General features: G+C 36.3%; 1 protein-coding gene across 3 annotated transcripts in view; it reads left to right on the forward strand.

Annotated features, from left to right (window-relative positions):
* The window catches only part of RSRC1 (arginine and serine rich coiled-coil 1), a 299338-nt gene that overhangs the window by 80908 nt on the left and 190656 nt on the right, over window positions 1-27774 (forward strand). For all 3 annotated transcript variants that reach the window (XM_084768531.1, XM_084768529.1, XM_084768530.1), the window contains exon 4: window positions 1091-1264. In XM_084768531.1, coding sequence (XP_084624657.1) covers window positions 1091-1264 — 174 coding nt within the window. The remainder of the gene's footprint in view (window positions 1-1090; window positions 1265-27774) is intronic.

Below are 27774 nucleotides of genomic sequence, written 5' to 3' on the forward strand. Positions count from 1 at the left end.
CAGCAAAGATTTTACTTGTTAACACTGTGCGTGGGGGGCAGCACACTCACCTGTGTAACCGTGTGTGGAGGCTGGAAGTTCGTGTTAGAACGTCTTCCTCAGTCACTTTCCCACCTTAGTTTTTGAGAGCTAGTCTCTTCACTGGTTTTGGAGCTCACCACCTTGGCTAGACCCACTAGCAAGCAGGTCCTTAGAATCTGACGCAATCTCCCTGTCTCTAGGCTCAGTGCTGAAGTCACAGATGCTGGCAACCATGCCCAGCTCTTTATGTGTGTGGCGGGGTCTGAATTAGGTCCTCATGTTTTCACAACCAGCACTTTATCCCCAGAGCCATATTCTTATCTTCTAGCATTGTTTGCTTACCATGAAATTAGTTTTATTATAAGTTTTAGGCACACAGCATGTTTTATCTAAAGTCATATGTTGTACATAAAGTCAATGATTAGTAAAATTAATTTATCTATAATCACACATTTCTGTTTTTTCTCTGTCTCCTTCATCCACACACCTGGAGATGCTTCCTTAGAAAATTAACACTGTAGACAGGTAGTATTACTAATTTTAGTATTAAGGTTATATTCTTCTTACTCAGCTTACATGATACTCTTTTATCCTATTATTTGTATCTCAAATTTTCTCCTTTTCTAACATTTAGACTGAGCTTTAATTCCTTCAAAATTGATACCATCTATTTATTTTCTTTTTTTCTTTTTTTTTTTTTTTTGGTTTTTTTTTTTTTTTTTTTTGGTTTTTTTCGAGACAGGGTTTCTCTGTGTAGCCTTGGCTGTCCTGGACTCGCTTTGTATACCAGGCTGGCCTCGAACTCACAGCGATCCGCCTGCTTCTGCCTCCCGAGTGCTGGGATTAAAGGCGTGCGCCACCACGCCCGGCACCATCTATTTATTTTCATTTAATTTTAAGAGAGTGATTATGTGTAGGGGATCATTTATATACTTACTTTGTACAACTAATTTTGAGGTCTAGAATTGAAACTAAGTACTCTCAAGTAATCTACATCAATTGCATTTAAAATTCAAATATATATTTAATAAATATTTAATATTTATTTAATAAAACCGGTTCATTGTAGGTCCAGATCGAGACCTCGTCCACGCTCCCATAGTCGAAGCAGTGAAAGATCCAGTCACAGAAGAACTCGCAGTAGGTCCAGGGACAGAGACCGACGTAAAGCCCGGGACAAGGAGAAGAGAGAAAAGGAGAAGGATAAAGGCAAGGACAGAGACATGCACAGCGTCAAGCGCGGGTGAGTTGATAGAAGTGCAATGATGACTCCACGGCACCATGCACACTAAGCTCTCTGAGGAGCTTCCTCCTCTACCCTTGTGGGTAAATTCCATTAAGAGTAAGAGAAGGTTACCGAGAAGAGACTTGATACCCTATGAGCATATACAGGGGGAGGAAGTCTCCCTCAGTCACAGTCATAGGGGAGGGGAGTAAGGAGAAAATGGGAGGGAGGGAAGAATGGGAGGATACAAGGGATGGGATAACCATTGAGATGTAACAAGAACAAATTAATAAAAAAATTTTTAAAAAGAGTAAAAGAAGGTAAGGGCTTGCCAGTGTCTTACTTATCCTCTAAAAATTATGAAGTTAATTATAGTAACAACTCGTAACTCTTTTCATACCCTTTTCTGTTTTGTTTTTTTGTTTCTATCTAACTTCCAAAAAAAAAAAGGATTTAAAAATTTAAGTTATGTGTATGTGTGCGTCTGTATGAGGGTGTATGCACATGTGCTCAGGTACCAAGGAGGGCAGAAGAAGTGTGAGGGACACAGATACCCTGAGCTAGAGTCACTGGCTTGGTCTTCTAAACGTTTGAAGTTCTCTTAGCTCCTGAGCCTTTCTCCAACTCCTCTGTGCTTAGCTTTTATGTCACATTTACCACATTTTCTTGAAATATTAACCTTGTGCTAAAAGCTTAAAAGATGAGTAAATTATTATGTAAACATTTTTATTGATCATCCCACAACTATTTTAGGAAAATTCCAGATTCTTGTTCCAGAATGTTATAAGAAAGGAGATAGGAGTTAGCTATTGTACCCTTTCCCTTTTCATTCTGTGGCAGAATTCCTGATAGGAGCAACTTCAGGAAGAAAAATTTATTTTGGTTTATAGTTTAAGGGCACAGGCCATTCGTGGAGGAAATCCTGGTGGCAGGATCTTGAGGCAGCTGGTTACAAAGCATCGGTAGTAAAGATGCAAATAGAGATGACTGTTGATTCTCTGTTTCCTTTTTCCTTTTTATTCAGTCTGGGACCCCAGACCATGGAATGGTGCTACCCACATTAAGGGTAGGTCTTCTCACCTCAGTTAACCCAGTCTATAACTTCCTTCATCAACAGGTTTAAAGGTTATCTCCTAAGTGATTCCAGGTTCTGCTAAGTTGACAATCAGTATTAACTGTCGCATAGTAGATTTCACCAGCTACAGTGTAGAAAGGCTGAGTTAGTCAAAGATGAGACTCAGGAAAGGTATGGAGGTAATTTCATGGCAAAGGGAAAAAGTCAGTATACTAATGGATTTGACGGGTATGGATGCAGAGTAAATGTCAAAGACTGGGAAACATGGACTAAGAAGATGACTAACACGTATCAGTCAGAGGACTGCCTTATTGCTTAATTCTTTGTAAATTATCTTTTCTCATTTAGCTGCTGTTATATAACTGTAGGGAGTATGACCTTGATTTTTTACTGAATATTAAATATCTTCTTTCCATTTTATTAGGTTTTTTATTTTAAATACATTCTCAGTATCAGGAATTCCTTTAAGCTATTGACATCACTATCTCATTTAATACCTTCATTAAATAGGCACTTTTATTTGCTGTCCTAATTTCTTTTTCTTTTTTCTTTGTTTTTGTTTTGTTATTGTTGCTATTTCAAAATACCTGAGAAAATTAATTTAAAGAAGAAAAAGATTTTTTGGTTCATAGTTTCAGAGGTTTCAACCCATGGATTTCTGGCTCTGTTGCTTTTTAGGCCTATGGGAAGGCATACATACATAGTACACTGGTATGGTGAAGGAAATCTTTTGGCGTTTTGGAAATAGAGATTGAGAGAAAGGGGAAGGGAGGGAGGAAGAAAGGGGACAAGGGCAAGGCATACTCCCAAAGCTGTTTCCAGTGACTTTCCTCATCTGGGTCATAGCTCCTACTTCCCCAATTCAGTGGTACTCATCAGTGGATTAACCCATTGTCATTTGGTTTCTAATTCAAACTGACTGTCTTCTCAAAGTGCATACTGTCTTCTCTTTTGTAGTATTTCATAATTACTGATAATGAGAATTAGGGCTTGAGATCGTGTGATACACTATTCTTAAACTCTCCTAGAAAATAATTAAGGAGAAGAAAAATAATTTTCTATGTTTTTTTCCTTTCTGTTATAAGTGAAAGATTATTTCCTTCCTCTTTGTTTCTTTTGTCATTTCCCACCTTATTACTTAATCTTTTAATGTAGATTTATACTTAATAATATTTACAAGTAATTTCTACAGCATCACTAAATTTATTTTACTAATGGTTCATTAGCTGTCTTTTTTCAGACGACTTTTAAAAGTGTATAGGTGAAGAGAGGAAAAAAAGACCCAAAACTAGTGTAATTAGGATGGATATATTAGTCCATTCTGGATGTACAATCCAATTACAAGTGTATGAACTTATGCCAAGTAACCTAGGTGCTTCTTCATATATGAGAAAATAATCTACATGTTTATGTTTCTTCAGGCATGGGAACCTTCGCCTTATCAACTCAGTTTAGAATGTCTAGAATTTACTGAATGAAGCCCTATGTTCATAAAACACAAAGCAAAAGAAAATGTAACTGTAGCAAAACAAGGCACATTTTTACCTGGAATATTTGAATGATTATAATATGAATTTCCTCTGTGGTATAAGTGCCTTACTCATTTTGTTAGCCTACTTTGCTTGTGTGCACACTTAAGGAATGTGGGAGAAACTGGAAGGGTATCCGTTTGTAAGGACTAAAAGATACCTGCTTTTCCTTATAACGTGATATGAGTCATTGATAGAAGAAAGCTACTGGTGGTGTCCTGAATTTTAATAAGATTTGAAAGCATTAACTTTAAAAATATAACATTTATAACATTTGGTTTCTGAGAAAAATTTGATTCATATGTAGAAGACATGAAAAGACTTACCACAGCAGGACTTCTGGTCCCCTGGCACTCACAATCTTCCCTGCCTCTCTCTACTTGTAATAGTTGAGTTGCAGCTGTCTCATTTGGGGTTTGACTCTCTGAATTTCAGCCCCTTGTGGATCTCTATAGTAGTCTCCATCTACTGCAAAAAGAAATGTATTCAGTGAGGTACGGAAACTATACTTATTTATAGGGGTATGTATAAATATTTAGAATAACATTAGAAATTATATTAGCTAAAGGATATGGCAGTAATAGGTTCTCTTCTAGGGTCTATGACTTTCCAGCCACAGGTAGTTGAGTTGGTTTACAGTACTGTGCATATATTCCTTCCCATTGAGCAGGTCTTGAGTCTTAATTAGACACTTGCTGGTCACCCCCAAGATAAAAGTACCATTATTGCACACTGGGGATATCTTGTCACTTATATCTTAAGCTTACTTAATGGTGTTATTGAAAGGCAGTACTCCGATATTTGTAACTTCAGGGGCTCTCATACTTGCAACTTGGGGTGAAGACTCTGTATCCCAGCAGCATCATTCATGGTTTAGTATATTGGGCTTCTTGACAAATATCTCCCCAGTCCATCAAGATCATGTGTTAGATATTCAGTGATTTGGTGTTGTTGGGATATGAAGTCTCTTTAGAGGTGATAAAGCCAAGCATAAAACCAAAATGTTGGTTTATTAAATGGATTAACATTGATATGGCAGAGTAGGATTTGTCATTGACTTAGTGGATTCCTTTTGAAGTATTTTCTTGATTTGTTTATCTTTCTGTCATGAAATAGTAAAGAAAGCCCTTCTAGGAGCCAGCCTTTTATGTTGAGCTACATGGCCTCCAGGCTGTGTGTCAGTACGTTCCTGTTCATTTTAAATGATCAAGTCTGTGGTTTTCTATTACACTGCACAGAATAGAGCAAACATTGATTACAATGCTATCATGTTAATTTGAATCAAGTTAGAATTCATGTGTAACAGTTGGTTTTCCTAAGCATGCCCTGCTCCATGGAGGTTTTCACCGTTATGTCTTTATTAGTGCCTGAGTAGACAAGATACTGTTCTAGGTTAAACACTAAGGCTTCTAGAATATTTTGCTCGGGCATCTGAGCTTAAGCTTATACATTCTAATGATCTGTTACAACTTTCTGAGCTTTATACTTTCTGAGAAAGTTAAGAACTTCTTTCTGGTTATACAGCTGTTTCTTCTGTTAAATAGAGATTTGGTACTTAAAAGCTGTAAATAGAAAAGCAGTGTATAATAAGAACACTATTACAATGTAATAATCGTAACTTAGGGGTATGTTACAGGTCTACCTTGGCAGCCTTCCAGTGTCTGTAACTTTGAGTTCTATGTATAAATTCCTGTTGATAGCGTATTTTTCCCTCTACCTGATGTTTGGCAGAAGATGTTGGAAGTGATTTGGGAAAGCTGGACTCTGAGTTTTGACAGCAGTTGCATACTTAGAAAGCCTGTCATATTTTTTCTTACCTCTTATTTCTTTATGCAGCAGGAAGTCACTTATGCTAATTTACTCCAATTTGCATATAGGTTATAGAGTTCTGTGGTGCAGAGCATGCTTAGAACTCCTTTTAAGTGTCTGTTTGGATCAAAGCAGGTCTGTGTGATAGCTGTTGTCTGACACCAAGCTGTGTGGTGTTGTTTTCATTAAACATTTATCACACTTCCAATGTGACAGCAGGCAACTTTGCGCCAGGATAACATGTTTTCATGCAAAATTTATTGAAAAAGATGAGACTTTGTAAAAAGATCTTGTTGCCTTTCACCAGTGGCGAAGGGTAAGTGTTTGGTTAGAAAGTAGTACACCTGGAACATGTGTCATTGTAACAAAAAGAAGCTTTGTACTGGCAGTTTGTTAAGCAGGTAAACAAAGCTATCTTTATAGAAATGTATGCACTGGACTCTTCTAAATTGAAGTTTTTGTAATTTTATTGTTTATTGAATTTTACAACTATGGCTCAATATATTGGGTATATGTTTGCATCATAATGAAACATCATCACTCTGATCCCATTATGTAAGTTTGAATGTCAGGGTTAAAACAACTTGCTAATTTTTCAAGAAGATGAGGTCAAAAAAGGAAACATACCATGACACAAAAGATTAACCAGCAAAATAAAAGACAAAAGTTTCATCAGTTCTCCCTTGGCCTTCACCTTTCTCTTATCTTTTTAGTCATTATATCAATGGAGTTTAATTATTACATTGTTTTCCCAGTGGAATTTTACATGGATTCTGCCTGATAAAGGTTTTAATGGCAGTAAATGTAGGTTTATGTTTTTAAAGGTGCTTGCCTGGCACTACGAAGCCTTAGAGCAGTGGTTCTCAACCTTCCTAATGCTGTGACCTTTTTAATACTGTTCCTCATGTTGTGATGACTCCCAACCATAAAATTATTTCACTGCTACTGCATAACTTCAATTTTGCTGCTCTTATGAAACATAATGTAAACATCTGATAGGCAGGGTATTTGATGTGTGACCCCAAAGCTGGAGAACCACTGCCTTAGAATGAGAATATGCTTTTAATTTTTCTTCTGAATGTCATAGGAAGCTAATAAATGAGAAATATATGAAGAACTTAGTTGAAATATACAAATAAAAGCCTGTTGGAATTCTCAGTAACTTCTACTGTGAGAGCTCTAAAAATTTTGATGAGACTCTTTGCAAGAGGTAGTTCTGAGCTGTAGTGTAATGGAAGACGCCTTGTGTATGCACCTGTAGAATCTACAGCCCTTCAGACTCTGACTCATTGGGCTTCAGTGCAAAACCATGACTCAGAGATACAGAGGAGGTTTTGCCAAAGGCATTCTGTGACTAATTCAGTGATAAGAGAAGCAGTGACATGTCACAAGTAGCTTACATAAATAACAAAGCAAATGCATTTGTGGAACAAGAATTTGGATATGAATTTTCTAACAGATCTGAAACTGCTTTCTTCTGTGTCAGGCAGTGAAATTAGACCTTTGATAGACAAATTTATTTGCATATTTATAAAAATGTTACCTGTACTCATATCAATTATCTATAATTTATAGTTTTTAAGATATTTCAGAGGGAGAAAATGATCAAAATAGGATATTCACTAATCTGTTCTGATCATTACAATATTTTAGAATCTTTCCTGACAAGGCCAGTAATCTCCCTTCTATTCTTTCCCTCCCTCCCTCCCTCCCTTCTTCCCAGCTGCCTACCTGCTTGCCTTTCTGCCTTTCTTTCCTTTTTGACACAAGGCTCTGTTAATATAAACTGCATTTGCTTGGAATTCAGGATCTTTCTTTTTCAACCCTGCCTCAGTGCAGGGATTATAGATATTTTCTACCATGGCTACCTCTTAGTTATTTTTTTTCCAGATCTTAAAGAAATTATTCTTCTATTAGATGGGGATCATGATAAATGAAAATCTATAAATATCAGGTCCAATATTTGTAACAAGGCCTACTCTGTGTAGTAGGGTCTCAAAAAATGACTTTTTTTTTTTAATCTAACTTTACCCAGGCAAGCCTGGGGCTTGTGATTCTCTTGCCTTAGGATGCTGATGTACTGGGATTCTAGACACATATCCTCATGCTTGCTGAACAAGTGACAGGCTAATGTGATTGGGTCTGTAATTACCAGGTCCTCACTTACGTGATAATTGGTTTTATCAACTTGACACAAACTAGAGTCACCTGGGGAGAAAGATGCTTACTTGAGAAATTGCCTCCATCATATTAGCCTGTGGGCATGTCTATAGGGTATTTTCTTGATTAATGATCATTGTGGAAGGGCTGAGCCCACGGTGGGCAACGCCACCCCTGGGCAGGTGATCCTGGGTTGGTATATAAGAAAGCAAACTGAGTAAGTCCTGGGAGCAAGCCAGTAAGCAGTAATTCCCCACGGTTTGCCTGAAGTTTCTACTTTGTCTTCTCTCAGTCATGGTATGGCAGGAGAAAACCAAAAAACCCTTCCCTTTCCCATATTGGTTTTATTCAGTGTTTATCATAGCAACAGAAAGCAAGCTAGGATTATATTTTTTCTCACTTCTGTTTCTTCATAAAGGTTGCCTCCTCAGCATGAAATATTTTGTTATCTACCTTTCCTCATTTTCAGTTCCTCTTTTAGATGTTATTTCATTCCTAAAGTATTCCTTGCGCTCCAAGCACCTTCCTGTTAGCCACTAACAGAATTTATGCCAATTCTGAAGAGAATTTTGTAATTCTGTAACTACAAATTACCTTACAGGTCTTAGACAACATTGTATTTATTTAGATTATGGTAAGCTTACACTGATATGAGGTATTACAGGTTATTTTAGGTGTTGTTTCTAGGTAAATAAAGTGTCTAAACATTTTTAAATGATAAAGTTGACCACCCTTTAGTACCATGCCATGCCTGTTTATTAGTGCATGTGCAAACCCACACCTTCATAGTACTTCCAAGTCTTAAGACTATATTAACAACAATTCTATTTGACTTTCACCATTGCTTTTTATATTTTAAATATTGCCAATCATGGTGTCATTAATTTGTATAGTATTTGTTGTTTAAAAACACTTTTAAGATGCATATTTTAGATACTGATTAAAATATTCTCATTGATAATCCTCATGGCTGCCCTAATTTATTTTAGTATATCTACTCTCTTTTTTTTTAAATACAATTTTATTAATTTATACATATTACATCTCAGTTGTTAGCCCATCCCATGTATCCTCCCATTCCTCCCTTCCTCCCACTTCCCCCCTACTCCCCTCCCCTCCCCTAAGTCTGTGTCTGAGGGGGACCTCCTCCCCCTGAATAAGCTCATACGGTATCAAGTCTCTCCTTGGTGACCTCTTATCTTTCCTCTGAGTGCCACCAGGCATCTCCGTCCAAGGGACTTGTTCAAATATGGGGCACCAGAGTTTGTGTGAAAGTTAGATCTCCTTCTCCACTCAACAGTGGAGAATGTCCATCGGCTAGTCCGGGTAGGGGTTCAAGGTTTTTACTGCCTATTTTTTCCTTGGCTGTTGCCACAGTTTGTGGAGGGCCCCAGGGCCCAGACTCGCCTGTAGTTTTCCAGGACCCACTGGATCCTTCCATTTCCTCTTTCTCCCAGGCTTCTCACACCTAAAGTTTCAATAGGCCAAACCAAATAACCCAATAGAGAAATGGGGCGCAGAGCTAAACAGAGAATTCTCAACAGAGGAATATCAAATGGCTGAGAAACACTTAAAGAAATGCTCGACCTCCTTAGTCATCAGAGAAATGCAAATCAAAACGACACTGAGATTCCATCTTACACCCATCAGAATGGCTAAGATCAATAACTCAACTGACACCTCATGCTGGCGAGGGTGTGGAGAAAGAGGAACACTCCTGCATTGCTGGTGGGAATGCAAACTAGTACAACCACTTTGGAAAGCTATCTGGTGCTTTCTCAGAAAAATGGGAATAGGGCTTCCTCAAGACCCAGCTATTCCACTCCTTGGAATATACCCAGAGGATGTACTACTACACAACAGGGACATATACTCAACCATGTTCATAGCTGCCTTATTCATAATAGCCAGAACTTGGAAACAACCTACGTGTCCCTCTATAGAAGAATGGATGAAGAAACTGTGGTACATTTACACTATGGAATACTACTCAGCTATTAAAAACAAGGAATTTCCAAAATTTGTGGACAAATGGATTGAACTAGAAATTGTCATAATGAGTGAGTTCACACAGAAGCAAAAAGAGCTAAATGATATATACTCACTTATATCGAGACACTAGTCCAAGGTGTACGTCCCCATGAAAAACTGTACCTATCAGAATAGTGGGTAAGAGGGGAGGACATCCTATATCTACTCTCTTGACTCACTATATGACTATAGGACAAAATACTAAAGTTAGAGGTCTATTCAAATACTATTCAATAGAGGTCTTAACTAAAAGCCTTACTATTTGCCTTCAGCTCATTTGTATATGGCTTTGTGAACTGAAGATTCTGCACTGTTGTTATAGGAATGTAAGGAGAATAAACTTGCTGTCTAGCTAAGTCTTTATAAACAAGAAACAAACAGGTCCCCAAACCTAAGGTGCCACTCATGAATCACCCATTGCAGGTCTAATTTTTATCTCATTGTACAGTACTTTGATTATCTCAGGTATGAATTATGCTAAACCAAATAAGAGCAATCTTATCAAGATTTTATAATAGTTCAAATTTATTTATTTCTCTTCGGCTTTCTTTCCGTTTTGGTGATCATTGGAGTGACATCTCTAAAATCTAACATAAACCTATGAAGGATCAGTTAGGTTATTGTTGGTCAGCATAGGTAGGAAGTCAGAAGTAGTAGACTTACAAGGAGTGGTAACACAAGCTTGGTCTTCCTGGCACTGGGAAGAGAGACAGGATGGTCAAGGATGGTCACTGTAAGTTTGAGACCAGCCTGGCCCACATAGCAAGTTTCATACCAGCCAGAGATGTATAATGACATCCTATCTCAAAACATACACACACACACACACACACACACACACACACACACACACACACAAACACAGACACACAAAAACACACACACACAGGGTGAGGGAAGGAGGGAGAGAGATAGACACAGAGAGACATAGACAGATTGAAAAAGAATTGGGGAAAAGAAAGAGAAAGGAGGGAGGGAGAGAGAATATGAACATCAGTTACATAAAGAATGTAACTTTTCTTTGCTAAAGCAGAAGAGGTGTAAATCTGGTATTTTTGTGTCTCAGTGTGATATATGGGGCAGTTCATAAGTGACTGGTTTAAATGTTCTTGACTTCCTTATAAGCTTTAATGTTACTCACAAAGAAGGTTATCTCTAAGTCATTGGTGTAGAGTTTTGTATATTGATGCAAATCATGGTCATGTCAAATACTAGTCTGATTTAGCACAAGAATATATATCCTAAGTCTAAAGATAGATATGATTCTATAGATATATAAGGTAAAATAGTTAAATAAGGTCTTCAAATGCTTCAGAGATCTACAGAATATGGCATTTGAAGATGTTTTTATTATTCTAAAGATTCTTTAACAAGACAATTTAACTCCTGGCAACACCCAGCCGACCTTAAGGAGATGATGAGCATCAAAGAACCTCCTTATGGAGTTGGCTTCAAATGTGGCAAACCAGCCACTGGGAAAAATGTCCTCGTTTCTGCCACAGACAGAATTCTGCCTAAAAATGGGCAAGCTTTGATGCAGGCAGAGTCGATGACTGAACTCTGCCAAAACAGGGCAAGCAAGTCCTCAATAGTTCCCGCCTTGTGAATAAGTCTGGCAAAGATATTGGGCTCAAAGGCCGAAGAGGAGGTTTCCACTGTTATAGTGTGTTGGGTGACTGTTCAAGCAGTAAACTGTCTCATTCATTTTTTCATTTTGGAAGCTGCTAACTTGCACTACTGGTTCACTCGGGCATTTAAGGTTTATTCCTTCTCAAGTCTCTGAGGGGTGTTGAAGACGAGATAGTTTAGTTTTACAATCAAGTTTCATTGATTAAGGGATAAGATCTTTTTAGATCAAGATAAATGATTTAAGTTAATAGAGATGAAATATGATAAATATTGAACTTCATTCAGAAATTTGCACCCAACAAGACAGGAAAGATGTTTACTTCAAGTTTGACAAATAGAACTAGCCAAATCAATATGAATGTAATATTTATATAACTCATGATTGTCGCATGGTTCTCCCTGCTCTATGTAGTTTGTTTTATTCATGTGTAATAAAATAAATGTATATGTTATAAAAAAAGGAAAAACAAGAAAATGAATGTGTGTTTGTGTAAGTGAAAATATGAAATTACTTGTAATGTAATTACTAATAAAATCATTATACTTGGCCAAAATTTATAAACAACAAATTGGCAACTCACCAGTTAGTTATTTCATCTATTAATTAAGGTGTTTAAATTTAATCTGTTAATTAATTATTGTAGCTTCAATTTTTGCTTTGTTTTTTTGAGACAGGGTTTCTCTGTGCAGCCTTGGCTGTCCTTGTAGACCAGGCTGCCCTTGAACTCACAGCGATCTGCCTGCTTCTGCCTCTCCAAGTGCTGAGATTACAGGCATGTGTGCCACAATGTCCAACTTATAACTTCAATATTAGTCAAAAATATTATTAGTTTAAAGGAAAGAGAGTAACGATATATTGCAGATAAGTAGTTCTGAAACTGACGAATCAATGTCTGAAGGCAGAGGCAGGCGGATTGCTGTGAGTTTGAGACCAGCATGGTCTACAAAGTGAGCCCAGGAAGCCAAAGCTAACAGAGAAGAACCCTGTCTTGAAAAACCAGTAAGTAAGTAAGTAAGTAAGTAAATAAATAAATAAGTAAGTAAATAAGTAAATAAAATATTTTTAATTAATTTTATTTATTTATTTATTTATTTTGTTTTGCTTTGGGTAGTCTCTTACTGTGGCCTAGACTGGCTTTGAATTTCTTTTCCCACTTCAGCAGGTGAAAGTAGATCTTACTTTTTCTTGTCATGCCACTGAAATCGCACAGCACTAGTCTTTGTATAGAGCTCCTTTTACTTAGCACAGTGCTTCAGTGATCAGTACAGAGCTTTCAAGTTCATGTAACCATTGTGTGCCCGTTTCCCTTTGTATTGTTGAATAGTTCATTTTACAGGAACACCATCACATTCTTTTACTAGTTGATGGACATTTAGAGGTTATGAAATTGACCTGCTAAAATATTTGAATACAAAGTTTTCTTCTATGAACACAGCTGTCTATGAACATGTCTATGGGTAAGAACCTATGTGTGGGCTTAATTTTTTAATGGTTAAGTATGCACTTATATTTTAAAGCATTTCTAAGTTATATCTTATTCTGTGCTGAAGGCCTTTGCTGAGGAACAAGGGAAATGGCTCAGCATTCACAGTATATACTAGTTACTTATTTCGCTGCTGTGATAAAATACCCTGACAAAAAGTATCTTTTCCCCCACAGTTCAGGTATACAAATCGTTGTTTTTTTGTTTGTTTGTTTTGTTTTTGTTTGTTTGGTTTTTTTTGTCCAGAAGTCATAGTAACAGGAGCCTGAGGCAGCTGCTCATGTCGCCTCCACAGTCAGGAAGCTTTCTCTTGTTTTCTCTTTTTCAATCATTCCAGGACTCCAGCCTCTGGAACCCATGGCATGGTACCACCATGGACATCTCATCTAGATATTCTTTCACAGGCATGCCCATAGGCTTGCCTCCTAGGGAATTCTAGGTGTTGTCAGGTATGTCAGGCATGACGCATGGCAAGTACCTATAAATGCAGCACTGAGGAGGTTGAGGCAGGAGAATTATTGAGGCTTCCTTGCAGGCCAAGTTAGCCAAAGTGGTAAGTTCCTAGTTCATTGAGGTATTTTGTTCTAAGAAATGAGATTAAAAACAGCTGAAGAAGATGTCTGACAGTAACCTTTGCCTCCTCTACTTGCTGGTCAAGTTTTGTGTATAGGTATGTGCACACAAATGAACATGCATACATATATGGTCCTGTACACACAAACAGACATAAACGCACATACATAGATAGATGTATGTTGCCTATTTGACTTGAAAGTCTGAGATTAAGTATTATTTTCTTTATTTATTGTTCATGTATATTTCTTTTGTAAATTGTCCATTCAAATATTTACTCTTTTTTTTTTTCATTTGTTTCAGTTTGAATTTTTAATGTATTTTGAATTCTGGCCCTTTTGGCATATGTATTGTGACTTATTTTTAGCCACACCTTATGTTTTAATTTTGTTGTGATTGTACAGAATTTCTCTGTGTAGCACTGGCTACACGAGGCCAGGCAGGCCTCAAACTCAGAGATCCCCCTGCCTCTGCCTCCCAGTGCTGGGATTTAAGGTGTGTGCCACCACCGCTCAGCTGTTTTTATTTTCTTAATGATGTTTTAAGCAGAATATACTTTGTCTTTTTGACAAATTATATTTTATTAATTTTGCCTTTTATAGATAATGCTTTTGGCAATGTGTTGCTCATGTTGCCTCCACAATCAGGAAGCTTTCTCTTGTTTTCTCTTTTTCAATCATTCCAGGACTCCAGCCTCTGGAACCCATGGCCTGGTACCACCATGGACATCTCATCTAGATATTCTTTCACAGGTTCATAGTTACCCTATAATATGAAGACCTTTTTCTTCCCTTTTAAAGAAATACTTATTGTTTTATATTTAAAATTTTAAGTATGATCTACATTGAGGTGTAGTGGGCTTTTTGTTTTGTTTTGTGTGTGTTTGTTTGTTTATATACAGACCTCTTTTTTAGGTGTAGGTGAAAATTTTTGAGTATGAATGTTTTAAGTGTTCAGTTGTAACACTAATCATCAAAATACTTTGTCTTTACATTTTGTTAGACTTATAGTCAAGTATTAGAGCAGTTATTATGAATGGCATTATTTAATTTTTAATGTCAATTTGTATATAATTTGTCTATATTGAGCATATATCTTATGAACTTTGTATTCCATAATGTTAGCAATTTTGCCTATTTGAAGTTTTGGATTTGTTTTTTTTTTTAATAGAATTCTTGAGAGTTTTTTGCTTGTTTTGTTTTCTTTTGACTATACACACATGTATAGTCATGCATGGAGATAGGGAATTTTATTTATTTATTGTTGTATTAAATTTCATTTATTTTCCATGCTTTATTACTCTGGCTTTAACTCCCAATTATATTCTTTCCTTCTCTTTTTGAATATATTCTTTCTCTTTTTAAAGATTATTTAATTTTTATTAGTGTCTATATCTGTGTAAGCGTATGCCATGTATTTTGGGGTGTTCTTGCTGGCCAACCAAAGTTACAGACAGTTATGAACTTTCTGATATGACTCCTAAGAACCAAACTGAGGTCTTTTGGAATACAGCAAGTGCTCCTAGCTGCTGGGCCATCTCTCCACGTTACTCTACCCTGTGAATGGTGAACAATGTCTTTTGCTTTGTTTCTGATCTTGGGGATAAACATTCTTTCTTTCATCATGAAGAAAGATTATAGCTGTGCGTCTTTTTCTTAATATTCTGCATTAGCTACTTTTGCACAACTGTGACCCAAAGTAAAAGAATAACTTAAAGAAGAAAGATTTATTATTATTATATTTTGGCTCAGCCTTTCAGAGGGTTTTGGCCATGGTTGGTTGGCCTACAAACCAGAGCAAAAAACATTGCAACAGAAGTGTGCTGTAAACATGAAGGAGGGAGAAAGACAGTTTGGTGTGAGGTTTAGCCTTCCCAGTGACCTGCTTCCTCTATGTAGGCCTATTTATTCCCTAGGATACATATCCAGGTCACATTACCAGGACTGTCCCATGTATGCAACATAAATCTGTAGAAAGTATTTCCTACATAAACTCTAACATGCACACTGAGGAGTTTCTTTATGTTTGTACTTTGTCGAGCATGTGTACTTTATAATGAATGCTGATTATGTCAGATGTATTTTTTGCATCAACAGAAATGTTCCTTTTCTTCTCTCAACTGCTAATGCGATATATTCATTTACTTTTTAGTAGTTGAATCATCTTTGCATTCCTGGGATAAACCTCATTCTATTGTGATGCATTCTTTTGATAGGTTGCTACATTCAATTTGCTGATTTATTTTTGTATTCTTGACCTGGCTTTGTTATCAGAATAATGTTTACCTCATACTATAAGTTGAAAAGGATTCATTTTCTTGAATATGAAATATTTTCTAGAATTAATATTTTCTTTTTAAATGTTGCAGAGGCTGAGCAAATAAAGCTACCTAGGTATGGTTCATTCTGTAGATAGGGGGTTCTTTTTATTCTTTTAATGATTACCGTTTTAAAAACATTTGTTCGGATGATCTTTCTCTTGTGTTAGTGGAGGCAGTTTAGGGTGGTCAGAGAACTGGCTCATTTAAGTTACAGAGAACTTGTCTTAGTCTTCCTTGTTTATTCTTTTACTGTGTTCTCATATCTTGAAATTCTTTGTAAGTATTGCTAGAGGGCTTGGATATTCATTGATTTTTTTCTGTTGTTTTTATTTGTTTAATAGATTTCTGCTTTTTATTATTTTTCATTTATCGTTTTTTCTTGCCACTTAGGTAGGGGTTATTGACTTGTCTTTATTATTTTCTAAAGCTGCATTTGATAATATAAATGTCTTCCTAGGCACCATCTTTAGTCGTTCCTCCCAAGTTAGCCCTAGTTTAGCTACAGCCCAACTGCCTTCATTGTACTTGTATGTCATTCCATCTAACATAACTTTTGGTTTCCTATGCGAATTCCTTTTTAGTATGTGAGTTATTTAGATGTAGGATATTAGATTTCTGATGTTGTTCAAGTTATATCTTTATTATTGACCTCTAGTTTTACTCCATTATAATAAACAGACTGTATGACTTTAGTTCTTAAACCTGACTGCAGGTTCCTTTATGAATCAGGTCATATTCAGTCCCAGTGAACATACCACATACGTTATGCATGAATTGGGTTATATGTTAAATACATGGCAGATCAAGTCAGGATTTTTGTGTTTTTCTATTGTTTATAATTGACTCATTTCTGTGCACTTCTCACAGATGTGTTGAATTCTCTACTTGTCCCTTATATCTCTTTTATTTTCTTTTAGCTTTAGGTTTTGATAATTGAATTTTTGAGCATTCTGTTTGTTTCAGGGGGAGAGAGGGCATTTGCCTAAAACACATTTAAGTTTCCATCTTCTTGGTGATTTGACTTTTTCATATGTTACATTTGTTTACATTGGAAACCTTGTTGGATAATATTAATAATTATGAGTTTCAGTTGGCAAGTGTATTTTAATATTTTAAGAGGTTACATTTTACATTTACCAAGAAATTTTGTTACTTTGAAAAATTTAGTTTTTCTGTGTTTTCATTATTTTTATTACACTTTTCCCCTTGTCTCCTTTCACCTTTTCAAGACTATTTTTCTGTAGCCTAAAGAGTATTAGTCACTGAGCTATCTACACAGCCCCTTCTATTATTAAAAGTTGTCTGCATGTGATTACTTATAAGTTGACAGAGTTTTAAATTTCAGTTCTTTAAAGAATAACTTTCTTTTTGTTGACTTCATTACTTGAGAACATTATATCAGCATATAGCTACTGCAAAAGTAATTTGGTTGTTTTTCTTCATGATAATTCCTTTAAAAAGCTTTAATATATTCTCACATCTTTTGTTTAGTTTTACTCTAATTGTGTATATATATCCTGCTTTAGCTTTCAGCTTACTTACTTTCTTTTCAGCTAAGCTTCTTTATTGTGTGAGCTACAATTCACTATTGTTGTTGAGTTATTACTTTCCTGTATTATGGTGGTTTATATTTTTCTTCTTAAATATTTTTCAATTCCAGTGTATCTTATATGTTCTGTTTATGATTTCCTTTTTTTCTACCAGTTCTAAATTTCATTGTAATCCTTTTTACCCAATTTAGTTATTTTTTACGAACTGTAATTTCATTGTATATAGCCTCAATAGACTTATTTCTATTGCCTTTGAGTGCAATTTAACATAATTTTAATCTAGTTTCAGCAGTTAAAGTTATGGGGTTTTTCCTTTTTGCACCATTAATATTTTTCTGTGTGAAAATCTCAAGCTAAAATACTCCAAGCTCTGAGACATTTTGAGTGCTCTCATTGATGCACAAGAAGAAAGTCCTATACCTAACATCATGAAACTAGTGGTAGTCAAAATGAAGATACACTAATAATTTTATATAAAATATGTTCCTATAAACATGTAAATTTTATAAAATAAAAATTTAAGACTACTTCTGCTCTCTAGCACTTTTGATAAGGAATAATCAACCTCCAGCATGTCTTAGTGAGAAAGGGTTGATTCAAATTATATTGCTTAACATTATTACAATAGAAATTTTCATTCCCATATACCAGGGTAGCAACAGAACACATTTCTTATTCTTTCTGTTGTATAAAGTAAATTAAGACACATTTTTTAAAAAGTTTTATGTTACTCATCATAAAACCCTTCCTTTCTCCTTTTGATATTAAGTGTTTCTGATACAGTGTTCACTTTCTGGTATGTGTAACACATTTCTCACCTCGTTTTCTCTCTGTCCTTGAGCTCATCGTTTATGTCCACACAAGTCCAAACTGTACATGTTACAGTTAAGAGGGGAAACTCTGCTGGCAGGCAAGGAAGATCACAAAAGTCACACAGTGCAGTAGACCTCACACAAGAGATTTATTGGGAAAGACACACGAGAGTGGCTGCCTCTTCTAAGGCAAGAACCAGTGAAGAACTAAAAAGGAGGCAGGCTTTATGGAATGGTTCTTGAAGTGGGCGTGGCCTAGGATTGGAGGGTTTCTATAGCCTAATCTTGGTGTTTTTTTCTCTGTATGGTGGACCCGGCCACTCTCCAGCCTTTAGGGGGTGGTACTTCCATTATGGACCTTAGGGAAGTGGGGGAGGGGGTAGCTGTTCACACCTTGGGAGGCTTGGAATTTCAGATACCTAAAACAGCTGGCTGTTAAGGGTATCTACAACCTGAAATGGGAAGAATGTTAGGAATTTCATGTGAGTTGTACTTCAGTAGCATCTGAGTAGTTCCTTTAGATTAATCATTCTGTTGAGAAGAACTGTGCATTTTGTGGCTTGAGCGATGACTCAAAGAATAAAAGACACTTGTTAAGTTTGATTCCCAGAGGACACTGGTGGAAGGAGAGGAGCCAGTCCTTGCGATCAGTGATCAGCACATGTGTGCACATACACATCTACAGGCAAATGTTTTTTTAAAAAGATCTATGCAATTTATAAATATACAGTATTCAGAAAGATTTAGATAGCCTTTTCACACTGTATTATACTATATTTTTTCAAGCTGGACAAACTTGCATGTATTTACTGTGTTGCTAGACTTTCTTGTTTATGAAAATGTCCATGTTATACATTAATATTGTACACATAAGTATGAAAGCTAGACCTGACTCTTAACACTAACTGGAATGTAAATTTGAGCTGCCTACCATAGACCTCTGGGTTTTATAGTCTTTAAGTGAAAAATAGGAGGGACAGAATGAAAAGTCTTTATGAAGTATATTTTCTTTTGGTAGTGGAAAACTTGTTCACTGGCCTTGAATGAAGAGGGATATGATTGGGATTGGAACAGCAAAGTGGAGCCTTAAAGTAACCTTAATCTACAGTTATTATGTTCCTTTCAAGAAGCTAATCACCCTACTAAAAGGTTTACTTTTCCATATGCAGAGACATTGGTGAGGGCTGTATAGTTACTGCTACCTAATTGATGCCCTTCTCTTTTTTCACCAGTCTTTAAATATTTATTAAATACTTACTGTCCAGACATTTAAACCATGGAAATTTGCTCCATTCTAATCAATAACAGTAATAGTGTCAGGCTATACAGAGATTATGTATGGCCTCATGTATATGTAGGGAAATAGCAATTATGAAACTGTATAAATACATTTACAGTATCAATAGTGGCAAATGAAAAGGATAAATGCATAGTGCTATAAGCAGTCCAAAAAGAGGATTTGAGTTAGCCAGTGCCAGGAACAAGTTATATATAATAGAGTTTGGCCAATGAGGCCTATGGCAAGCCCCCAATGATAGGCAAACTGATGATAAGGCCGGCCCTATTGCTGAAGACAACATTTTTCTCATTGGACACAGAGAAATTGAGGTGTTGTTTAGCTAGAGCCTTTACACCTATAGACTAGAGCTCACAGTACTGAAGGTACTCTGTAGTACCAGAGGAAAAGGGTAAACACCAACTCAGATATAAACCCTGCAATCTACAGTGGTGACCTATCTGCAATATATGATGGCTTACTAGTTGCACAAAAGTTGTGTGAGTAGCTAACCATTCTGATTGGAGATGGAACCTGTGCCTGACATTGCTTGGGTTGCTAAGAACCTAAAAGTAGATAGACCATGAGCCTAGGGGAAAACCAAATTCTACTGTTATACTAAAGGAATAGACAAAAAAAAAAAAAAAAGAAAGAAAAGAAAAGAAAAAAAGACTCCTAACAGCATTCTATTATGCCCATTGATCAGTGTCTTGCTCAGTCATCACCAGAGAAGCTTCCATTTGCAGTAAATGGGAGCTAACACAGAGACCTACAGTTGAACAACAGGCAAGGCGTGAGAGATTTTTGAACAGTCAGTCCTAAAAGGAAATGTCTTCATCAAAGCTCACTGACATGAAGGCAACAAAACTGACACACACACACACACATATATATGTAAAACTCTCAGGACTTTTAGCACTGTACACAGGGCCTGAATGGCTCAAATCACATCTGATCCCATCACTGAAAGGAGGAAGTGGACACTGGCTCTTGTCCCTTACCAAGAAGCTATCTTCAATTGACATCTTCTTGCAAAAGAAAAATTCGTTTTCTACAAGAGGTCTTACTGGGTATCCAAACCTCATTTAAGGGTAGGCCCCCTGCCCAGCTGTAGATGACCAACATAAAACGAACTCAATAGCATTTTTGTATTTTTTGTCTCATATTGTTTGCTGGTCTTTTGCTTATGTATTATGGTTTTTTGATTTTGTGATACACACTACACACACACACACACACACACATACACACACACACACACACAAAGAGAGAGAGAGAGAGAGAGAGAGAGAGAGAGAGAGAGAGAGAGAGAGAGAGAGAATATAGTTAGTTTCACAATTATGCTTAGTTGTTTAAGGGTTAAGATGTTTTTAGGTCTAGATAGAAGTTTTAAGTTAATTGAGACGAGAGACGATAGATATTGATGTACATTCAGAGTTTTACATTTAGACTCACCAAGATAGGAAATGTTTTCTTTAAGGTTGCCAAATACAAATAGCTAAAACACTATGAATGTAACATTAATATAAGTCCTGCTTGTTTCATGGTTCTTGCTGTATGTAGTTTATTTCATGTATGTGTAAGTAAAATAAATGTGTGTGTGTATATATGTGTGTGTGTATATATGTGTGTGTGTGTGTGTGTATAGATAGATGATAGATAGATAGATGGGGGGGGAGGGGTAAGTATAACGAGAGATCCAAATTCAGTAAGAGTAAGATAAGAGCAGGAGAGGAAACACTGTCATTAAAAAAAAAAAAAAAAAAAAAGGGCCTTGCTGGGATTAGCTGGAGACTAATATGAATAGAGAGTAGAAAATAATCAAAATGTCTCGAACAGAAAGGAGAATCACAGTCTGAAATGAGGTCAGAGAAACAGATAGGACGTACCTCTGCAGGGCCTTGTAAACTAGGTTAAGGATTTTGTTCTCTATCAAGAGTGTAACAGGATACCTTTGAAGTGTTTTAATCTGATGGGTGACATGATCAGATTAGTGTTTTGAAAAGATCACTCCAGCTGCAGTATGGAATACGGATTGTGAGAGATAAGAGTGCTTGAAGAGAAGCCAGCTATGCAGCATAGCAATCTGGGAGAGATGTAATAGTATCTTGGCCTAGGGATTCGGCAAAGGACACACACACACACACACACACACACACACACACACACACACACATATTCAGATTAAAAAGATTAATGGCAGACAGTTGAAGATACTAAAGATAATTGTTAAATTTATGGTCTGGGTCACCAGAATGTTGATGTTCTTCCTTGGCTGGATTTATTTTGAAAGAATGCATGATGTAACACAAGATCATATTTTCATCTTTGACATGCTGAATTTCTAGAATTTCTAGAATATTCAAGATAGGGAATAAAATAGGCAGGAAGCTTTATGCATATAAGACTAAGGAGAGTTCTGGTCTGGAGTCTTAGATTTCCAAGTCCTTTTGTTTTTAACTTTTTAGGTATTTTACTCAGAAAAAGACAATTGTAGAGACTTGCAAAAGGGGAGGCTACAGTAACCAAAGCAATATTTCCCATATGGCACAATTAAATCACAGTGGCTATGGGATCTGATCCATCGGCCACAACAAAGATAAGTGCATTGTGCTATGGATTACTTTGCATGCTGTTAAAACAAGTCTGGCACTATTGTACTTACTGGAGATTGCAAAGATGAATAAGACACGGTCTTTGATCTTAAGAAACATTCATCTAGTTAGGGTCAGACACACAAATAATGAAACAATATAGTGTAAATACTGTGACGGAGATGTCTGCTGTATTAGGGATGTGTGTTGAAGGCACAGGCAGCTAACCCAAAGTCAGACAAGCAGGACAGCTTTTCTTGAAGTGTTCCAAGACACCAGGCTATCTGGAAGAACACAGAAGCACTAGGTAGGAAAAGGAACTAGGAAATGGAAACACAAAAACAAAACTAAGGCAAGAGGGATCAAGGAGTGTTGCAAAAACATTTTTATAATTCTCTGCTTTACACTTTAGGTGAAATTACCATTTCATTGTTAAATACTAAAAACCCAGAAGATTGCTCTAGAAATAAGAGGGAGACATCAAACACTATTGTTTCCTCTTTTTTCCTTTTCTATTTTTTCTCTGTTTCCTCCTCTTCTTTCCGTTCCCTTCTGAGTAAATGAGATACTTACATTATGTTACATAAAAGCCATGTGTGCAGTCAAGCCTCATCTGCCAACTCACTTCCCAAGGTCATGTTCCCAAAATGATTCACTTCTTACCCATTCTTCTCAGGGTTCTTTTTATAAAACTATATGCAAATACAAGATATGTTTTAAGGTATACCTTTCTTTTTGAGATCTTTAGTTCATTCTGGTTAACAAATAAAATAAAAGGAGACTATTAAAGGAAGTGCTACAGGAGTTTTGATTGGGGGATTTTATATTATAGAAGGAGCTCTAAGGAGAGGCAATGGATAGCCCAGAGGTCGCTTACAAGTAAGTGATGGCAGCTGAGAAGGAAGGAATGTTATCACTTGGCTTTTGACGTGACTTAGCTTTAGAATCTTCCTAGATAATGAATACAGGGTGATAATGTAGAGACAGTGAGGTTGCCGGTTGGAGAACTGTTTAAATGTTATGTGGGAGGCAGAGTGTAAACCTAGGGCCTTATCCATGAGCCCAGCTTCACATCTTGCTTTAAAGCTCCTGCACAGGGTCTGAGAAGCCTGGCTCCATGTTCATTCTTTCATTTACTAGCTGGGTGCTCTCTGTCAGTCTCTCTAAGTGTTGTCTTCCTTCTGGAAAGTGGTCCCAGTAAACAGAGGTACTTCACAGGGTTGTGTAAGTAAAAGAGATGATAATGGAGATGGTGGTTTGTGTTGGGAAGTCACTTAATCATTTGAAGGGAGGGAAGGTGGGAGACTTGTAGAGAATGATACAGGTCAGGTCATTTTGATAACTGGCCCGTAGTTGTCTTGTAAAGGCCATTTGAATTAAAAATTTTCTGCCATATACAAGAGTGTGGACTCAGTGATTGCCCAGGTCCTTCCAATTCTGAACTGATGCCAGACCTAGACATCTTTGACTCTAAAATTGTATATTTTATAAGGTGGTTATCCCTGGTCATGTTAATTTCCTGATTTATATTCATTGTAAGTCAATACCACTTATCTTTATACATATACTTTATTATATACTTAAAGTTTATTTTATTATTACTTTGTTATATATTTCAATGTAATTTTCAGATGACTGTGTCCTTGTATAATTGTGTTGCTGTTTGTACCATGAAAGATACTTATTATTTATTTATTTCTTTTTAAAATGGCTATTTTGTATGTTTTGAAAGACTATTGTTTGCCTTGCTCCTTTTAATCTGCCTATAAGGAATTCAAGCTGAATGATAGGGAGCTGTGGAAATCCAGTTAGTGTGAGCTGTAATCTTTTTACTGCTCTAAATAGCTGGCATACCATGCAGACACTTTGCAGATAACTAAGTCAAACTATACAGTAATCATGTAGACATGGGATTCTTCCTTCATTGTGGTAAAACTATAGTAAAAATTACTGACAAACATTTACCTTTTAGAAAAATATTGGTCATGATATCAAATAAATGAGGGTCAAATATTAAAGGCTGTATTTGCAGGTAGACAACCAAGTGTTTGTGAAAAGCATTGATTTCTGAATATTTGGTATTATGCAGCGTTTGTGACATTCTTTGTTAGAAAAGGAAAAGCAGCATTAGAAAAAGAATATGTTTAATCCTTTAATCTTTCAGTTGTCTTCTACTTGTGATATTAAAAATGGAAAGCAAAAAATATTAATATAATCCAGCTTTTCCACTATAGTAAAAGATGAGAAGCAACACTGCCCTTCTTTTTCTTTTTTTCTTCTTATAAATAAACTGGTTCCCTAATGCAGCTTATTGGATTTCTCAGCAAAATAGTCTCTAATAGCATAGTCAAGTGATGCTTTTCTAGATTTGCAAGCTGCTGGGTTTTTGTTTGTTTGATTTTTAGTTAAATCAAACTTTTGGTAGGTTTGGCATTAGAGTGACGAGGAGCACAGCAAACAGTACGCAGATCCTTCCTCTAATGTCATTAGCCTTCCCTTTTCCAATACTGCCATTGATGATAGTCCAGGGTAGTTTATAAAATAAAATAGGCTTCCTGTTGAAACCAGTCTCCTAGTTTTGCTGCCATGGTGCTTACCATATCAGGAGCTGGTAAGTCATTTAATCATCCCTGCTGTTCAGCACCGAGTTCTGAAGCGGACTCCACCATCTTTGTTTTAAAAGAGTAGCAGGGTCTCCTGTAGGAGGGAGGCTTCAGACAATATATGACTCACTCACGCTTACTGCTTTACCTTGGGCAATTTGCAGTTTCAACATGTGGATTTACACAGCTAGTTCAAAACTAAAGCCCAGATCCTGAGGACTGTGGTCATTAGTCCACATTGTTCATAGTAATTTTTTAAAAAGCCCTTGTTTTATGAAAAAATCAAATATATTAAAAGTGGTAGAATGAACTTAATTTATCTATTTTTTACTCCATCAATTTCAGTCTTTGACTATGTTAGATGTATTATTCATAGATTTTTTTTTAAAAGCTGCTATTATATTATCTAACATCTCCCTGAAAGGTTCAAAAGCCATTGTTCGTCAGGGAAATTATAAGCTTGGGTGTGTCTTTAAGTTAATACTATAATATAATACAATTGATGGAATGGTATTCTCATTTACAATTGGAATACCATGAGCTTTATTTAAAATATCTGATGAAAAAATGTTTTGCAAAAATGCCCAGACTTTTGCAAGTAGTATTACCATTATTCTGTCATTTTAGCAATAATTACCTCTATTGTCAGCATCTACTCTAAGATTTCCATCTTAAAAAGTTAAGAAGCTGAGTTTGAGATGGTGACTGTAATTAATAACAATGAATTCTACACTTGGAATTTCTGACAGTTGACTTTAACTTTTTAATCATAAAATGATAGATATATGACATGATGAATACATCAATTTCCTCAATTAAATTATCTTGATGTATACACATTTTTCTGTACAATGTCAGAATATGTAATTTTTGTCAATTAAAAAAGCACACAAGTCCAACTATATATATGCCCAGTCTCACATCTGCTAGTATGTATTCAGTTCATTTCCATTGACTCCTGCATTCCCAAGTCAGCTACTTTTCTATTCCCTGTTAAAATGCCTCACCTTACTGAGACCAAATTTTACCTCTTTTCGTTGTTTATCTGCGTTTTAGCTTTACTTTTCTCTTGCCCAAATTAATTTCCTTTTTTTTCTTATTGATAATGTGTCTTTGTATTATTTTGCTCCACATCTCAGTACTTGCCCAGACTGTACTGTTCCTCACATCACTAAATACTAAGAAACAAAAAACATATCCCTTAACCCTCTGTTGGCTTTTCGTATCTCTCAGCATTATTCAATTTCTTTCCTCCCTATTTCAATAGAATTTTGTTGGTTTTCTTTCTTTAACCTTTTCATCTCCTATCCATGTTTTAACACAGCTGAAAACTGTTCTGTCAGTCAAGTGATCTAGTCTTGTCAGTTGCCTTCTGTTTTATCAAATCCAGGAGACATGTGTTTCTTACTCATTTTTCCACATTGATCCTCTTCCTTGTCTTCCCTCCTTCCTCTTAGTTGACTTACCTCCGTCTCCTGATTTACACTGCCCTCAAATGCGCACTCTCCTGGCTCTGGCTTCACTAGGTTTGGAGATCTGGTAATTAAGTCCACTATCTTCCTGACTACACTTTCTCTAGGTCTTTTTGTACCATCTTTTGCAACCTGATTTTTATGCTAATGCCATCTCTTGACCACCAGTACTGATGTTCCCTGTTTAAAATCACAGCATTTCTCTTTTTGAAACAAATAATGGCTAAATCCATACCTTTTTTTTTCTTTCTCATTTTTTCAGGATAAATATTGTAAATTTTAAAAATTAAAGAGAAAATGTCAAGGCCATCATCACAATACAGGCACAATTTAAAATGAAGAACCAGAAATAAAGAGAGTTCACATACTTATAATTGATTTTAAAAATGTAAGGTTGTTTTGGTAGGTAAAGGCATCATCTATTCCAAGTGGAAACTGCTAAAAAGTAAATGATCTCACCTGTTGTATGGACTGTTACTACTTTAAATTATAAATTATTTTAGTCTATAGCTGTGGATGTGTATGGTCCATCATGTGGCATATAGTAACTTCCAGGGAAGAATATAAAAATTGACTTTAAAAGATTAATGTGTTTTAGAGTGTGTGTGAGTTCATTCTGGAATGTGTGTGTGTAGTTCAGAGGACAACCTGCAGGAAGGAGTTTGTTCTTTCCTCCCACAATATGCTTCCCAGTGATCATACTTGGATGGTCAGGCTTCCCAGGTAAGTCCCTTTACCCACTGAGCCAGCTTGCTAGCCAGAAACTAACTCTTAATCAGTTAAAAAAAGAAAGAAAGAAAGAACAAAAGAAAGAACGAAAGAAAGAAAGGAATGACAAATGCTTTAAAAAGAGGTACTTTTTTAAACTGTTAATCCCCCCCCCCCCTTTGGGGGAAAGGAAATAAAAACTTCCTTAGCTTGACTTACTTGAATTTTTTTCCAACTGTGCTTTAATTTTTAAAAAAATTTTTCTTGAGGTTATATTACATCATTTCCTCCTTCCCTTTCCTCTCTCCATCCCCTCCTGTTCAATCTCTTTCATATTTATTACCTTTTTTTTCCTTAAATTGGTACGTGTGTTGTGTATGTGTGTGTGTGTGTGTGTGTGTGTGTGTGTGTGTGTGTGTGTGTGTGTATTCCTAAATATATAAATATAACCTGATCAGTTTGTACATTGTTACTTGTATGTTCCTATTTCCTGGCTGACTCTTTGGTATTTATTACATAACCAGTTATACTGCTCTTCCCTAGGGACTGCTCGTTCTTTTGTTCTCAACATTCCTTGCTTGTCTATAGTTCTTCTGGTGTCGAGGCCTTGTGAGATTTTCTCACTTCCATGTTATCATATCTACAGCTGTTGTTCTTCAGGGTGTTTAGGCAGCCGTATTGGTGAGAAATTATGGACATTGCTTCTCTGACATTTCTAGGAGACACAATCTCCCAGCAAGCTTCCTGTTCCTCTAGCTCTGACAGTCTGTTTGCCCTGTCTTCCTCAGGGATCCCTGAACCTTAGGTGTAGAAGTTACATTTTATATGCATCAGTTGGAACTGGGTTCAACAGCTCTACATTTTGATCAGTTGTAGTTTCATTTCTGTATGTTCCAAAAACAG

This window comes from Acomys minous, assembly GCF_964271855.1.
Source record: "Acomys minous genome assembly, chromosome: 19".
Classification (NCBI taxonomy): domain Eukaryota; kingdom Metazoa; phylum Chordata; class Mammalia; order Rodentia; family Muridae; genus Acomys; species Acomys minous.